The 15,839-nt window shown below is 66.5% G+C and overlaps 1 protein-coding gene across 1 annotated transcript; it reads left to right on the top strand.

The window, feature by feature from the left end:
• Positions 1-10,973: 10,973 nt before the first annotated feature.
• On the top strand, positions 10,974-15,210 carry EMIHUDRAFT_94876 (hypothetical protein; the record flags this gene model as incomplete). The annotated part of the gene is made up of 5 exons (XM_005794006.1): positions 10,974-12,896; positions 12,999-13,139; positions 13,257-14,125; positions 14,411-14,417; positions 14,689-15,210. 5 exons carry the CDS (start codon positions 10,974-10,976, stop codon positions 15,208-15,210), a joined length of 3,462 nt encoding a protein of 1,153 aa, XP_005794063.1.
• Positions 15,211-15,839: the final 629 nt, after the last annotated feature.

Genomic DNA, 15,839 nt, shown 5'->3' with positions numbered 1-15,839 from the left:
TCCCGACGGCTTCCCACCACCATCGCTCGCACTTGAGCACTTGAGCACTGGATAGGGTCGATTCCGCATGGTACGGGACCCCTCGCCGGGACGTAAGCATATCAGCCCAGTCGAGGGGGACACACAAATCCGGCCAGAAATTTCTCGCGGGAGTCGATGGCAACGGCGTGGTTTCAACTCCTCGAAGGCGACCGTGGGTGGTCCGGTATCGCAATCTTTTTCTTTTCCTTGTTTCTGGGCGCCTTCCGACCCAACGCGGCCAAAGGATATCCACCTCGAGAACCTCGAGAACCACCCTTCCAACCCAAGCCATGTCCAGACGGCCCTCGACGACCGAGGGCGCACCACCGTCGGACCAATCGATGACCCGTGCCGGCGCTCAGCCCAAACGATTCACTCCGCCGAGCATCTCCTCGACCTTCTGCTTGAGCATGCGCTACGCTTCCGAGTCGCTTGGACTCGCACAGTGCTTCCGCTGCCGCACAGTTTTGCCTCTCTGCACTTCGCCCATTTGGATCGCACTCAACCTAGCCACGTTGCCGCTCGGCTGGCCCTTCGTCATCCGGGGCCTCTTCAGCAGCAGCGCCACCGACCGTGTCCAGCGCTCGGCCTCCGGGACAGCGAAGGCGGTTGCCCTCCTCCGCTTTCGGGCCGCGGAGCTGGGGTTTGGCCCCGACCACCTCGCCGGCGCTTTCACTCACCTCTTCTACGAGGACCTGCCTTCCGCCTTTCTCCGGGCGAGGGGCGCGATCGAGAGGTGGGAGTACTTCGTCACGGGCCGGATTGGCGGCGGAGCCTGCGGCTGCTTCGACGACTTTGTGCTCTACATGCAGGCGCGCACCGTCTACCTTGATGCTGTTGCGGGCGGCGAGGCGTCGGGCGGCGGGAGCGTCGAGCAGCTGGTCATCCTCGGCGTTCTGCCTCGACAGCGCTGCCGGCTCCCAGGAACTGCACAGGGATTTTGCTGCATCTTCCCACAGGCGCCGGCTTCGACACGCGCTGCTACCGGCTCGACATCGGCAAGACCGCTCGCTGCTTCGAGGCGTCACCCCCGCGCGCGAGCCGCCACGGTGGTGGCGCCCGCCTCGCCACCGCCGCACCCGCCTTTTTTCGCCCGCCTCCCACCACCCCCCTACCCCCCCCCCCCCCCCCACCCTCCCCGCCGCTCGCCAGGTCGATGCGCCGACCACGCAGGCGCTCAAGCGAGAGAGCCTGAGCCGCGCCGGCGTCGACTGCTCCCACGTCACGTTTGTGCCGGTCGACTTTGCCCACTCGGACTGGTTCCAATGCTTGTGCGACGCCGGGTTCGACCCGCGCCGGCGGACCGTCTTCATCTGGGAGGGCTGTCCTCCTCCACCAGCTGCCTGCGCAGACTACGCGCGAGACCGCGAGATTAGCCGAGATTTCCGAGAGTAGGCGTCTTCTACTATCTGCCTGCCGAGGCCGTCGACGCGACGCTGCGGCGGATCGCAACCTCGTGCAGCGACGCCGTCCTTGGCTTCGACTGCTTTGCCGACTGGATGGTCGCCGTCTCGGGCCCGCTCCTTGCGCGCGTCTACGGCGCGCCGAGATCACCCGAGATCACCTGCACGACCCGCGGCATCACCCGCACCGCTGCCACCCGCACCGCACCCTCGCTCCGCCCCCTCGCTCGTGCGCCCGCCCCCACCCTCGACCCCCACCCTCCTCCCCCTCACGCCGCCGCGTCCCGTCCCTCTCAGGCGAGCCACTCCTCACCGGCATGCCGCGGGGGGGCGAGGAGGCCCTGCTCGCGCGCAACGGCCTCGTCGCTGACGACGTTACCCGGCCGTTTCGCAGCGCGCGGCGGCTGCTACCTGTGGATGAGGGGGGAATGACGATCGGCCCACCGGCGTACCTGCTTCTCGCCGCCACCTTCCTCACGGCGAGGACCAAGCCGCGGTGAGAAGTGTTGCTCGATAATCCTGTCCATCCAAACTTGGAGTGCATAATGTCCCGCTGGTTTTTTTTATTTAATCTTTTTTTTCTCGGCCGAGTTGGTGCTATTTGCCTATTTCCTCCAGGCCGGCCACCACCGATGCGCCGCTGCTGCGCCCCCCTTGGCGTCCTGCTGGCAGCTTCAACGACGCAGAGCCTCAGCTTCACCGCGCAGTCGCGCCTCTCGCGCGTTCATCCGGCCCGCAGGACGGCGCCGCCGACGCTAGGCGCAATTGCGCTGCTGGCAGAGCAGCTCGAGGTCGTGCGCTCCATCCGTCCTGCGGATGACTCGGCGGAGGTGCAGTTCAAGCTCTGGGAAAATGCTGGCCTCAATCCGACCTACAAGGTATCCGGGTCCATCTCTGGAGAGCCGTCCTACACCCGACTCTTCTCGCACGCCGACTGGCGCGAGTACTCTGGGACAGAGCCGCTCGAGAGGTGGATGCGCGCGATCGTCACGTGGCGCTACTCGACGGTGCTGCGCGCGCTGTGGAAGCTGAGCCTCCTCGCTGCCCTCTGGGCCTATGCCGTCGCCTCGCTACCGGCGGCGCTGCTGCCCCGCACCTCGCCAGTGCCCATGTCGTTGTTTGGGCAAGCGCTCGGGCTCCTGCTAGTCTTCCGCACAAACAACACGTACCAGCGCCTCGCGGAGGCGTGCGCCTTGATTCCTGTCCCACCACCGCGCCGCAACGCCACCGCCCACCGCCTTCGCCCCCCCCCCCCCCTCGCCAAGCCCTCGCACACAATCGCACCCAAGCCTCACGCGCCTCTCTCGCACCGCGGTCAGGCGCGCACGCTGTGGGGCCGCGCAATCTACCTGACTCGCGAGGCGCGCCGCCGCCGGCACAGAGCGAGGACGCCCCTCCCCGCCGAGACACGCCTCCTGAGCCAGAGCCCGCTGGTGGCGCCGCCTCTCGCCCTCCCGCTCCCTGCCTCTCGGCTCGCCCTGCCGCAGCCAGCCTCGCCTCTTCCGCCTCCTGCCTGCGCCGCCTCTCGCCCTCCCGCTCCCTGCCTCTCGGCTCGCCCTGCCGCAGCCAGCCTCGCCTCTTCCGCCTCCTGCCTGCGCCGCCTCCGCCGCCCTCCCATTCCCTGCCTCGCGGCGCTGCGGCAGGTGGCACAGGGAGTAGCCACGGCGCTCCTGTTCGACCGCAGGGTGGCGAGCAAGGAGGAGGAGATGGAGGGGGCGGCCGAGGGGGCGGCGGCCTCCTGCCGCTACCTCGCAGCCTTCAGCTGGGAGCTCAACGCGAAGCTCACCGGCATTCGCCCCTCGCCTCGCCGCCACCCGTCTCCGCCTCCGCGCCTCTTCAGACTAGGCGGGGTGGCTGTGTGTAGGCCCCACGCTGCCCGACGACATCCTCCGCGCCCTCTTCACCGCCGAGGAGGCGCGCAAGGGAGACGGGCGGGCGGGAGGGCAGCGGGCGGGCGGGCAGGACAGCAGCGCAAGGGCGGGAGGGCAGGGGGGCCACGGATGGACTAGCCTCCATCACCCTTCGGTTCCGGGTCCGGTGCCAAGCCCCCCCCCGCCCCGCCCCTCTTGCAACCCGCAGGCGGAGTGGATGGCGGCGCAGCGCTCCCGCCCGCTGCAGCTGCTCGGGGCCCTCCGGCGCTCGACCCAGTGGGCGGCAGCCGCTTCCGCGACATGCCCCTGACGTCTCCTGGACATGCCCCGTAGGCGCGCGCTCCACGCCCAATGGCGCGAAGGCAATTTGCCGACGCACGTGCACCGCAAGCTCGAGGAGGCGTGAGCTCGCGCTCTCGAGACACACCGGCACACCGCAAGCAACCACGGCGACCACACGCTCACGCGCGCACGCTCGCGCACACACGCTCGCGCATATGAAAACGCTGCTGAGCCTTTCCCTCCGCCCCCCCTCCCTCCGCAGAACGTGAGCGAGCTCAACCTCGTCGCCAGCAGCTGCGAGCGCCTCTTCTCGTCGCCCGTGCCGCCGACAATGTCGCGCCACGTCGTGCGCTGTATGGTCCTCTGGCTGCATGTGGTCCCAGATGCGGGACACACACATTCGCACTCGCACTGTAGCTGACGCTCGAGAAGTCGCGGGTTCGGCTATAGTCCATCGGATTCACGCCATGGGTGTGGCATGAGTCCCAGCACTCATTCATGCGACGCTGCTGTCGCTCACTCGCACCGCAGGTTTGGGCTGCCTCTCGTCCTCGCCGGCACGATGGCGCCGTCGGCGGTCGGCTTCTGGGTCTTTGTCACCTCCTACGTCTTCATCGGGATCGAGGAGGTCGGCGTGCAGGTGGAGCAGCCCTTCGAGATCGTCCCGATGACGCAGCTCTGCCGCCTCATCATGGCCAACCTCGAAGAAGCATTCCTTCAGCGCCCGCCGCCAGGCATGTAGATCTTCGATGTAGATCTAGTCCATGCATGAGCATTGTCTTTTCACATTTTGGATGTGCGTCAACTGCATGCTATCTAGATACCGTGAGTGGTTTCTTTGTGTAATATGTGCAGAGACCAACAAATCTCGTGCGTGTGGAATCATCATTGTCGTCATTCTCATGACGCGGCGAGAGACGTGCGAGGGCCGAGGCTCTCGCGCCGTCACGGCGCGTTACTGTGTACGCCGAGCGGCTCGGCGCGCCGCACCGCAGAGCGGGCCAATGTGCAATGAGCGAAGTCCGCACACCACAGGGTCGGGATGCGGGAGCGGGCGGGATTCCCGCGATGTACACGAGTTGGCATTTTTGCGTCATGTCATCATCCACTAATATTCGCCGCCTTTTTCGATGACCCCCACCGCCACTCTCTCTCTCGCCCCGACTCCGAGTCCGACACATGTGCATGTGCATGCACATGCACATGTGCATGTGCATGTGAAGACGGATTTTCCTGCCAGACCTGGCGCATCGACGATCGACCGGACACACACATTATGGACACACCGCTGGATCCCGCTTTTGCTGCGACCCTTTTGCTCTCCCTTTCGTGAGGGCTTTCGCGACAGCGACGATGACGACGAAGGCAGGGGGGGAGACGGAGGGGCGACACGCAGGAAGAGCGAAATCGCGAACGGCCCGAGCAGAGAAAGCGACGGCGGAGCACGAGGAGGCAACGGAAACGCTACCAATGACGCGAACCGAGGCACGGGCGACGGCGGGGACGGGGAGGGCGACAGCGACGTCGAGGTTGACGCAACGGTATCGAGAGCGCCACCCAAAAGGAGCCGGACAGCCATGGAGGTCACCGAATGGAGGGCGAACGGCACAATACGAAAAGGCAGGGCAGGCGGATGGAGAAAGAAGTGCCGAGGAGGCCATGGTGGAGGGGAGGGACGGGAGGACGAAAGAAGGGCGAGGAGGACGAGCGGCCCGCACAGGCCGCGAACAGACAGCGCCTGCTGGCCATCTCGAGACATTCGCAAAGAACGCTAGCTACATGGGAGGGCTTCGTGAAGGATGGATTGAAAAACATTCGAACAAAGAAGAGGCGACGGGAGGAACCGGCAGAGGATGCAGTGACGTGACACACACACACACACACACACACACACACACACACACACACACACACACACACACACACACACACACACACACACACACACACACACACACACACACACACACACACACCGCTCACCCACGCGCACCGGGCCTTGCACTTTAAATGCCGTGGGGCTCCTGTCGTTAGACGTGGAGACGCGAGGGTTGCCCCCCCTTGCCCCACCACCTCGTGTGTGTGGAGAAGTTTACCTTACCTTACCTTACCTCTCCCTTTCCCATCTACCCCTGGCCGCCGTCCCTCGCAGCAGCGGCACTGGGTGTGCGGAGATGTGCATGTGTGCATGTAATCTTGCCTTGCCTCACTGCCCCGGCGCCCACGCCTCGATCTTCTTGGGCAGCAGCTGGTTCGACAGGTCCTCTCCGTGGCCTAGGCAGCCGGCATCGCCCTTGCCCCAGGTGAAGACGGCATCATCGCAGACGATGGCGATGCTGTAATCGCCTCCCGCCGACGCAGCTACGACGCGCCGACCAGCCAAGGCCTCGACCTTCTTCGGCAGCAGCTGCTCCTGCTGGTCGCCGTGGCCCAGGCTGCCAAAGCCTCCCCAGCCCCAGCTCCAGACGGCGCCGTCGGCGGTGAGGGAGAGGCTGTGGTTGCCTCCAGCCGACACAGCGACGACGCGCTGGTCAGCAAAGGGCTCAATCTTCTTGGGTAGCAGCTGGCGCTGCCGGTCGCCGTGGCCCAGCTTGCCAAGGACTCCATCGCCCCAGCTCCAGACGCTGACGTCTGCGGTGATGGCGAGGCTGTGCCCCCACCCAGCCGACACAGCGACGACGCACCGCCCTGCAAAGGCCTCGACCTTCTTCGGCAGCAGCTGGTTCTGCTCGTTATTGTGGCCCAAACGGCCAAAGCGTCCATAGCCCCAGCTCCAGACGGCGCCGTCGGCGGTGATAGCCAGGCTGTGCGCGGTTCCAGCCGACACAGCGACGACGAGCTGGCCAGCCAAGGCCTCGAGCTTCTTCGGCAGCAGCTGGTCCTGCTGGTCGCCGTGGCCCAGGCTGCCAAAGTCTCCATAGCCCCAGCTCCAGAGAGCGCCGTCGGCGGTGAGGGCGAGGCTGTACTGACCCCCCGCCGACACAGACACGACGCGCTGGCCAGCAAAGCCCTCGATCTTCTTGGGTAGCAGCTGGGCCTGCCAGTCACTGTGACCTAGCCGGCCATGGCTTCCGTAGCCCCAACTCCAGACGGCGCCATCGGCGGTGAGGGCCAGGCTGTGCGCGATTCCAGACGGCACACTCACGGCGCGCTCGTCGCCCAGCATCGACGGGAGGCGTGTCGGTGTGTTGAGCTGCGCCACGCCCTCGCCGTGGCCGAGGAAGGAGCTCGCCACTGATCCTCCTGGGAGGTAGTAGGCAACAGGGTAATCTGAGCCGCACGACGAGAGCCGCCCCTCGCCGTCGATGAAGACGCTGTGCCGTTGGCCTGCCGCCGCCCTCGCGGGCGGGTTGGCCTCGCGCAGCAGCGCAGCGAAGCACAGCCACTGCACGGCGCAGCTCTCGCCCTCTGGCTGCGCGGGAAGCTCGAAGCCGCGCTCTTGCGCCCACAAGCGGATGCCTTCCGCCGCGAGCGAGGCGTGGAAGAGTAGCGAGACGGCCGCGACGCGAGCGATGTCGAGGGGGTTGTCGCAGCGAGAGAGGGCGCGCTCGAGGAGCTCCGTGGGGAGGTCGAGGAGGCGGGCGGGTGGCGGCGTGTCTGGCGAGGGAGCGGCGGTGGCGGCGGTGGCGAGGCCGCGCGAGCGGCGCGACGGGGTGGACATCGCGAGGGAAAAGAATTTGACACCCTTCTTTGGACGTTTACGCAGATCGGCGTTCAAGCGCGCTCATTCGTCGCAAAGACAAAGAAGTTGAGACAAAAAAGAAAGTACGCGCGGAGCGGGCGGGGGGAGGCTCCAAGCGGGGGCGTCACGTTGATTCGTCTCAGTCTCACGTGAATTCGTCCCTGTCTCACTCTCAGCGTCTCAGCGGTGTCTCAATAGATCCTTCACTCCGTCTCACTTCCGTCTCACTTCCGTCTCTCCTTCCTGCCGTCTCAGCGGTGTCTCAATAGATCCATCACTCCGTCTCACTTCCGTCTCACCGCAGTCTCTTCCTGCCTTCTCGTCCGTCTCAAGCGCGACAGGCTCCCGAGAGTGCCCGAGAGCGCCCGAGAGCGCCCGAGAGTGCCCAGATTGCCCGAGAGTACCCGTGCAACGTCGTGATGTGGTCGGGGCAGTGGGAGGCGCCCGAGAATACCCGAGATTGCCCGAGGTTGCGTGATTGGGCTCCTGCCAGTGCCCTGAGGTGAACTCTGCACATCAGACCACATCACGAGGGCGATCTCGGGTACTCTCGGGCGCCTGCCACACTGCCCCGACCACCTCATGAGGTTGCACGGGTTATCTTGGGCAATCTCGGCACTCTCGGGAGCCTGCCGCGCTGAGACGGACGAGAAGGCAGTCAGAGACGGAAGTGAGACGGAAGTGAGACGGAGTGATGGATCTATTGAGACACCGCTGAGACGCTGAGAGTGAGACAGGGACGAATTCACGTGAGACTGAGACGACTCACCAAAATTTCCCAAGCGGGGATGTCAGTGTGTGTGTGTTGTCGTGCTAGTGTCTGGTGTCTACTAGCTCCGAGTAGAGGGGGCTTTCCGCTGCTAGGGGAAACCCGGAGCGCAGAGCTAACCCTCGGAGAACCGTGTTTACTTTACGGCCCTTCCCTGCGAACGCGCACCCCCCAGGGCTAGGGCTCTCTTGCCCGCAACCCGATCCCGATCATCTGGCTCGCTGGGTGTGCTTCTTAGCTCCCCGGCCCTGGATGTGAGGCTGCCGACTGCACTCCAAGTGCTCCAAGTGCGCAGGGGTCGGCGTGGAGGGCGATGTCCGATGAACGCGCCGCCGCACCGCCTCAAACCAGCGGCGCCGGGTGAGGCGGCGCTCCGAGTACGCGAGCCCTGACTCCATCTCCAACTTGAGCACTTGAGCACTGGATAGGGTCGATTCCGCGTGGTACGGGACCCCTCGATCGTCTCGCCCTCCCTCTCTGGTGTGTTCATTGGGGGGGGTCATAACAAACACGGTACAGGATCGAGGTGCACGCTGCAGAAGTAGTGCCGTTCCCCCCTCTCCATCATCCCACACCCGGCAGCGCCGCGTACTCATCCTCGGGGACGGCTGCTTCGCCGGACGCGGTGAGGGCGATTGCGGTGATGAGTGGCAACGGCATTTGTTGACGGGTCCACGTAACAATGAGCCAGCTGCTGACAACCTGCGAGCCCGGCCTTCGTCCGTTGCACCCCTCTCGTATCCGTCTGCACCCCTCTCGGGCCGTGAAGAGCTCTCCTCTGCAATGGGCCCCTCCGTACTCACACGCGGCTCGCACGCGTAGAGTAGGGGTAGAGGGTGAGAGAGGTAGATTGAGTAATGCGTCCTTCTTGCGGCATACGCGAACCGAAGAGAGACCCTCAGCCAAGCCGCCGCGAGACCTCGCGGCGGCCGAGCCTGACATGCGTGGCGTGGGGGAGGAAGGCGATGCCTCCTAGCCCCCTCCCGGGACAAACAGGCACACACGACACAACGCAGGCAGCAAACATGCACATGAAAGGCGGAGGGATGACGACGGGAGAACAGCCTGCAAGACACACCTCTGAGGGTGGAACAACCGAACAAATCACAGAGTCGCAAGGGAGCGGAGGGTGGGGCGACTGAAATCAGAACCCAGAGCAGAGAGCTGGGACGAACGCGACGCACCTGCCAACGAGAAGTTGCGCCGACGTCCGTTCGTTACATCTCGCTGCACATGGGGAATATCACATACGGGGGCCAGAGGCAGGAGCTCGACTCGCCGCTATGAGCCCGGCCCCTCCCCTCAGCAGAGCAGGCGTGAAACCGTGCCGGATTTCACGCAACCTCTGCAATGGGCCCCTCCGTACTCACACGCGGCTCGCACGCGTAGAGTAGGGGTAGAGGTAGGTCCTGTGCGCGGCGCACACGGCGCGTCGCGCCCACTCTGCAGCGGCGCCACGGCTAATCAGCCTCCCCATTGGAAAGGGGTTGCCGAGCGGGCCGGCGCGGGTGATGTCGACAGCATCGTCTCGCCGCCCGCGACGCCCAACCTCGATCGAGCCGATCGGGCCGGCGTGCGGAACGGCGGAGCCGACCGCAAGGCCCGGCGTGACCGGCGCCTCTGGCAGCAGTTCGGTATCAACGTGTACGGGACCACCATCCGACGGATCGGCCGACTCGGGGCGGGTTCCGCTCCCGGCAGGACCTCGCCCCTCGCCTGCGTCACCCCCAGAGGCGGCCCGCCGCTTCAGCCTCTGTCGCTTGCTCTGAGATAGTCGCTCGCCACGCACGCCCTCGACGGCGCGCTTCCTACCCGGCTTCACCTCACCGGCAAGCCATCGGTCAAATGCCTCGGCTAGCCTCCGGTTCATCTCGGGCGGGTAGGCGGCGGCGCGTGCTGAGTCCGTGCCCACGGCGACGGCGGGATGGCCGTGCGGGTGCTGGCACGCCAGCGAGCCAAGGTCCCTGAGGAACGGCTCGAGCTCGGGCGAAACGAGGAGCGACGTCCATTTCTGGTACCTCGAGCCCAGTGCGCACTGTGGGAACGTGATCATGCGAGCGCCGGTCCGCTGGACGAGCTCGACCACCTCGGGGACGAGCCACAGCGGCGCGTGCGACGCGAACTTCGCCTGATACAGCGGCCCGTCGCCTCTGTCTGGCGGATTCTCGATGATGAAGGTCGCGCCAGCGTCGGTCTGACCTTGCGCGACCTCATCGTTGAGCGCTCGAGGAGCCGCAAGCACGAACCTGCTCAGAAGGTTGTTGAAATCGACCATGGCGACTGGCGACTGAAATCAGAACCCAGAGCAGAGAGCTGGGACGAACGCGACGCACCTGCCACGAGAAGTTGCGCCGACGTCCGTTCGTTACATCTCGCTGCACATGGGGAATATGCCAGAGGCAGGAGCTCGACTCGCCGCTATGAGCCCGACCCCTCCCCTCAGCAGAGCAGGCGTGAAACCGTGCCGGATTTCACGCAACTTCCGCACGACACAGACGACAGACCCAACCACCTACCTACTTAGAAGACTTCAAACCCTGATGGGGCGCGTCTGCTCTAGCCTCGCATGTCACTTCCTGTCGTCTGTTGTGTCGTTGTGCCCTTGTTTGTACTCTTGGCACCGTGGAGTGCTGGGGGGGGCGACAGGGAGGATATGGCCTTGAGTTATGTGTAAGTCGACTCAGGGTGTGTGGCAGCCCGCTGGCTGTGTGTCTTGTGAGCTTGTTTGTGTCTGTGTGTCGCTCGTGCGTGTCGTCATCATCTGTCCAGCGTCCACCCATACCGCGTTGGTGTCCAGTCCGAGCCTGGCTGTTCTTCACCTTTCTACCTACCTACCTACACGTCCGGTACAGGATTTTCCTGTGAAGAGAGAAAAGGGAGAAACAGATCTTTCAAACTCGGTGTCGAACCACCAGCCCGACGCTCACTACAAGTGAACGGCCTTAATGTTGGAGGCTCCTGTGGCAGAGGCGGAGGGCTTGCGCTTGCACTTGTCCAGCGCCGCCGCCACCGGTTACAAGGGCGTGTGCAAGGACGGCTCGCGCTTCAAGGCGCAGCACAGGGTGGACGGAAGGCACGTCCACCTCGGCTTCTTCGGCACGGCGGTGGAGGCGGCGGTGGCGTACGCGCGGGCGGTCGAAGAGGCGGCGGCGGCGGCGACAGCGGCGGCGGCGGCGACAGCAGGGGCGGTGGCGGCGGGCGCTGAGCCGGCGGGAGCCGAGCCGACGGGAGCTGAGCAGCAAACTCGCTCCTCAAATCGCAGCGCGCGCCCGGTCGTGCGCTTCGAGGCCGGCCCGGCCATCTGCGAGTGGGGCAGATGGTCTTCTGCCGAAGAGTCGTCGCTCAAGGAGCTTGTGAGCGAGCTCGGAGAAAAGTCGTGGGCGACGGTGGCGGAGCGAATGGGTACCGGGCGGAGCAAGGCGGGCGTGGAGCAGCGTTGGCAGATCATGACGGGCAAGAAGCGCGCGCAGGGCCCGCCCTCGAAGGCCGTCGCCGCAAAGTCGGTCGTGCGCTTTGAGGCCGGCCCGGCGCCCGATCCGTGCGAGCTCGTACAATGGCGTCGTGAGGCGAGCAGCGGGCCTCCGGCGGCCGAGGGGGAGCGGCTCTTCCCTGCCGGCGCAAATGCACCCACGACAGCTTCCGAGACGGTGCGGCATCGCTCAGCCTCCATCGCTGCCTCGTCGCATGCGCCGCGGGCGGAGGAGGAGGCTCCGGTGGCAGAGGCGGAGGGCGTGCGCTTGCACTTGTCCAGCGCCGCCGCCACCGGCTACAAGGGCGTGGCCAAGAATCCCTCTAACCGCTTGCCGTACCATGCGCGACTGTCGGGCAAACCAAGCCTCGGGAGCTTCGGCACGGCGGTGGAGGCGGCGGTGGCGTACGCGCGGGCGGTCGAAGAGGCGGCGGCGGCGGCGACAGCGGCGGCGGCGGCGACAGCAGGGGCGGTGGCGGCGGGCGCTGAGCCGGCGGGAGCCGAGCCGGCGGGAGCTGAGCAGCAAAGTCGCTCCTCCGACCGCGGCGCGCGCCCGGCCGTGCGCTTTGAGGCCGGCCCGGCGCCCTCGGCAAAGGTTCAAGCAGGGGCGGTGGACCTCCTGCCGCTCATCCAGCGCACGTCCTCCTCCTCCGCGGGCGTCGGCGGCGGCGCGGCCGCGGCCGCGGGCGGCGCGAGCGGCGGCGCCGGCGCAGCCTCCGTCGCTGCCTCGTCACATGCGCCGCAGGCGGAGGAGGCTCCGGTGGCAGAGGCGGAGGGCTTGCGCTTGCACTTGTCCAGCGCCGCCGGCACCGGCTACAAGGGCGTGACCAAGCTCCCCTCTGGCCGTTTCCTGGCGCACCGATCGGTGGGCCGCTGGAGAGATCGGAAGCCCACCATCGGCATCTTCGACACGGCGGTGGAGGCGGCGGTGGCGTATGCGCGGACGGTCGGCGAGTACCAGCCTCCGGCTCAACCGGCTCAACCTCCCCCGACGGGGGCGCCAGAGGTGGACGGGCTGCGCTTGCATCTCTCCAGCATCAGCAGTACCGGCTACTTAGGCGTGCACGAGCACTTTGGCCGCTTCCAGGCGAAGCACAGGGTGGACGAAAGGCAGGTCTACATCGGCTGCTTCGACACAGCGGTGGAGGCGGCGGTGGCGTACGCGCGGGCGGTCGAAGAGGCGGCGGCGGCGGCTTGCGCCCCCCCCGCTCGCGCAAGCGGCCGCTCGCGCAAGCGGCCGCTCGCGCCCCCCCCGCCGCAGGCAGCCCCGCCGCCGCAGCTAGGCAAGCGGCCGGGCGTTGGATTGGCGGGCGCACCGGCCGCTGCAGCGGTGAAGAGGCCGCGGCTCTCGGACGGCTTGGCCTGCCGCTCTGTTGGCGGCCTCTCCGAGTATTTGGTGGTTCCCTCGCCTCCTCCCCACCCCCCTCGCCTAGTCCCCCCCCTGGCGCGTTCCTCTTCATCAGTCGGCTGGAATGCACCCCCCCCCCCATCCCCTCTGCAGGTCTCTTGCGGCGGCCGGGAGGGCCTCGTCGACGGCTGGTACACGCGGACAGAGGTGCGACAAGCTACTTCTTCTCGCCGGCGGTCTTGCGACACCTACTTCTTCTCGCCCGCCGGGAAGCGCTTCCGCTCGCGCATCGAGGTGGCTCGACACTTCGGACTCGACCAAGGCGGAGCTCGGGCGCCGCCCACCTCCGCCTCCGCCTCCGCCGCCGCCTCCGCCTCCGCCTCCGCCTCCGCCTCCGCCTCCGCCCGCCAGCCCGGGCCGCTCGCAGGGCTGGGCGGCGACGTGTTTCGAGTCGAGGCGCTGCTCGCGCGGCGGCACGTCGGTGGAGAGGCCCAGTACTTGGTGCGCTGGGAGGACTACCCGCCCGAGCACGACAGCTGGGAGTGCGAGGACAACATCTTCGACGAGAGCCTGATCCGCGCCTTCAATGCCGGCGCCGCGTCCTCGTCCAGCGGCGGCGCCTCCGAGTCGGCAGCAGGCCCTCGCGGCGGCGTTTCTTTTTCTTCCTCCCGGCTGCCGGCCTACCTCTCCGCGCCTTCCCTCGGGCGGCCCCACGCGGCGGCCGGGCGGGCGCCGAGTTTGCAGGGCGCTTTGACCGCGGCGGAGTTGCCGCGGTTTGTGCAGCTTGCCTCGGCGGAGGGGGCGCCGGGCGGCGGTGTGCCACCCCCCACTTGCCTTTGCGGTGCGCTGGCCGTGCTGCGCAAGCGGCGCTGGTGGTGTGCCGACGAGGACGGCGGCTGCAGCTTCGAGCTGTGGGCGTGCGGTCGCACCGACGACGGCACCGCGGGCATGCAGCCGCTGTGCGAGTGTGGCAGGCCGGCGGTGTGGATGGGCAGGAGGTGGTGGTGCGCGCGCGCCGATGGCGGGTGCGACTTCGAATGGTCTCCTCCGCCGCCCGCGCCTCCAGCGCTGGTGCCGCCCGAGGCGATCGAACGGCAGATGGCGCGTGACACCGCGGCGCTGCTCACGGCTGCCGCGCACGGCCCGCTCAACGCGTGGTCCTTCGTCGCACCAAGCGATTTCGGGCTCGGGCTCTGGGCGCGGGCGCCTCTCCGGCGGGGGCAGGCGCTCGGCTTGTACTCCGGGCCGCGGCTGCCGTGCAGCTTGCAGCGGCGCGGCACGTGCGCGCTTCAGATCCCGGGCGCCGACGCCGCCACTGCCTGCGCTTCGCGGCGTGTCGCTTTACGTGAGGAGGCACGGCGTAGGCACCCATGTCGTCGTCGACGGCGCAAGCGAGAATTGCCCGTTCAGCGTGCCCCGCTGTTGCGCGTCGTACGCCAACCACAGCCGCTCGCCCAACGCGCGGCTCGAGCTGTGGCCCGTGTTGCGCCCCGCACCGTGCGAGCTGCGCCAGCACGTGTCGTCGCGCCGGACGGGACGCGCCACAGCGAGTCGCAATTCTATAGGTGCGAGGTGCGCCAGCACATGGTCCTCGTCGCGTCCGAGCCCATATCCGCCGGAGGCGAGATCAGGATCGACTACGAGGGAGGAAGCTCTCGCGCAGGCAGCGGCAGCACCGCGTATTGGGGCGCGGAGACGGGGATGGGTGAGCCGCGCGAAGACGGCGCGTGGCGTGCCGTTCGGCGCCACCCTCCGCCGCCTCCGGCCACGTGCGAGGCAGTAGTCGCCGGTTGCCGGCACACGCTGCTTTGTGCGCCCCTTCACCGCGTGCGGCTGTGGACAGGCTGTGGTTGACGGTTTGGCGCGGCTGCAGAGCGCGGCGCGCGCATCGCAGGGCGGCGAGGACGTCGATGCGGCGTCGGCCGTCGTTGCTTGCTCAGTGGCGGACGAGACAGCGGCACCGCTCCCTTGGGGTGGCGAGCGAGGGGGCGACGCGCGCTTGCGGCTGCTGGTGCCGAGTCTAGCAAAGAAGTTGGCCGGGTTGCGAGCGCGCGTCGCGTCCTGCCAATGGGGCATCGTGGCGTCGCATTTGCCTGGACGCACCGGCGCCGAGTGCCGCGAGCGGTGGGCCGAGCTGCATGCGGAGGCGGAGGCGGAGATGGACGAGATGGAGGCGGAGGAGATGGAGGAGGCGGAGGCGGTCGAGGTGGAGGCGTTCGAGGTGAGTGATGAGGAGGGGGCGCAGGTGGAGTCGGGAGCGGAGGCGATGGAGGTGGATGCTGAGGTGGTGGTGGTCGCTGAGGGCGAGGAGGAGCAGGAGGAAGACGGCGTCGTAGAGGCCGCGGTGGAGGTGGAGGCGAGGTAAGCATGACATCTCCAACCAATAAATAAACAGAGCAGACATCTCATGGGAAGATTGGGCGACAACCCGACGGGCAGACCCCGCCCCGCTCGCAGGGCGTGCACCATCTCCAACCAGGCCCTTCCTTTTTTTGAGAGCAGGTTATGTGTGTGCGTGTATCTCGGGCTCGGCGAAGTGGATGGGTTTGGGGCGAGGGGGCGAAAGTGTTCAGTGCGGTACTAGAATCTAGATGGTCAGCTCGGTCGCATGAGCCGGAATGTGGGCCGGACCACCCCCAGAGCCCAGTCCTTTCTCTGCGTTCTCGCACATTGGAGTGCCGAGATCGATGTCGTCTCACTATCAAACTATTAGCCTAATAACGTACCTAAATGATCAACATATACCTAATAACGCTGTTATTAAGCTAATTATTAGCCAAGGCGCCGCTTATTAGGTGGTTATTAGGTACTATTAGCCGCTTATTAGCCGCTTATTAGCCGCTTATTATTAGCTGTCATCGAGCTAATAACGCGAAGCAGCTCATAACAAGATAATTATTAGGTATATGTTGATAATTAGGTACGTTATTAGGCTAATAGTTTGATAGTGCTGTCGCGTCCCCAAAACTGTCACTCCCCTTTCTCCCGGGCGGG

This window comes from Emiliania huxleyi (assembly GCF_000372725.1).
Source record: "Emiliania huxleyi CCMP1516 unplaced genomic scaffold EMIHUscaffold_1, whole genome shotgun sequence".
In the NCBI taxonomy this organism is placed as follows: domain Eukaryota; phylum Haptophyta; order Isochrysidales; family Noelaerhabdaceae; genus Emiliania; species Emiliania huxleyi.
This window is presented reverse-complemented; position numbering and strand designations above follow the sequence as displayed.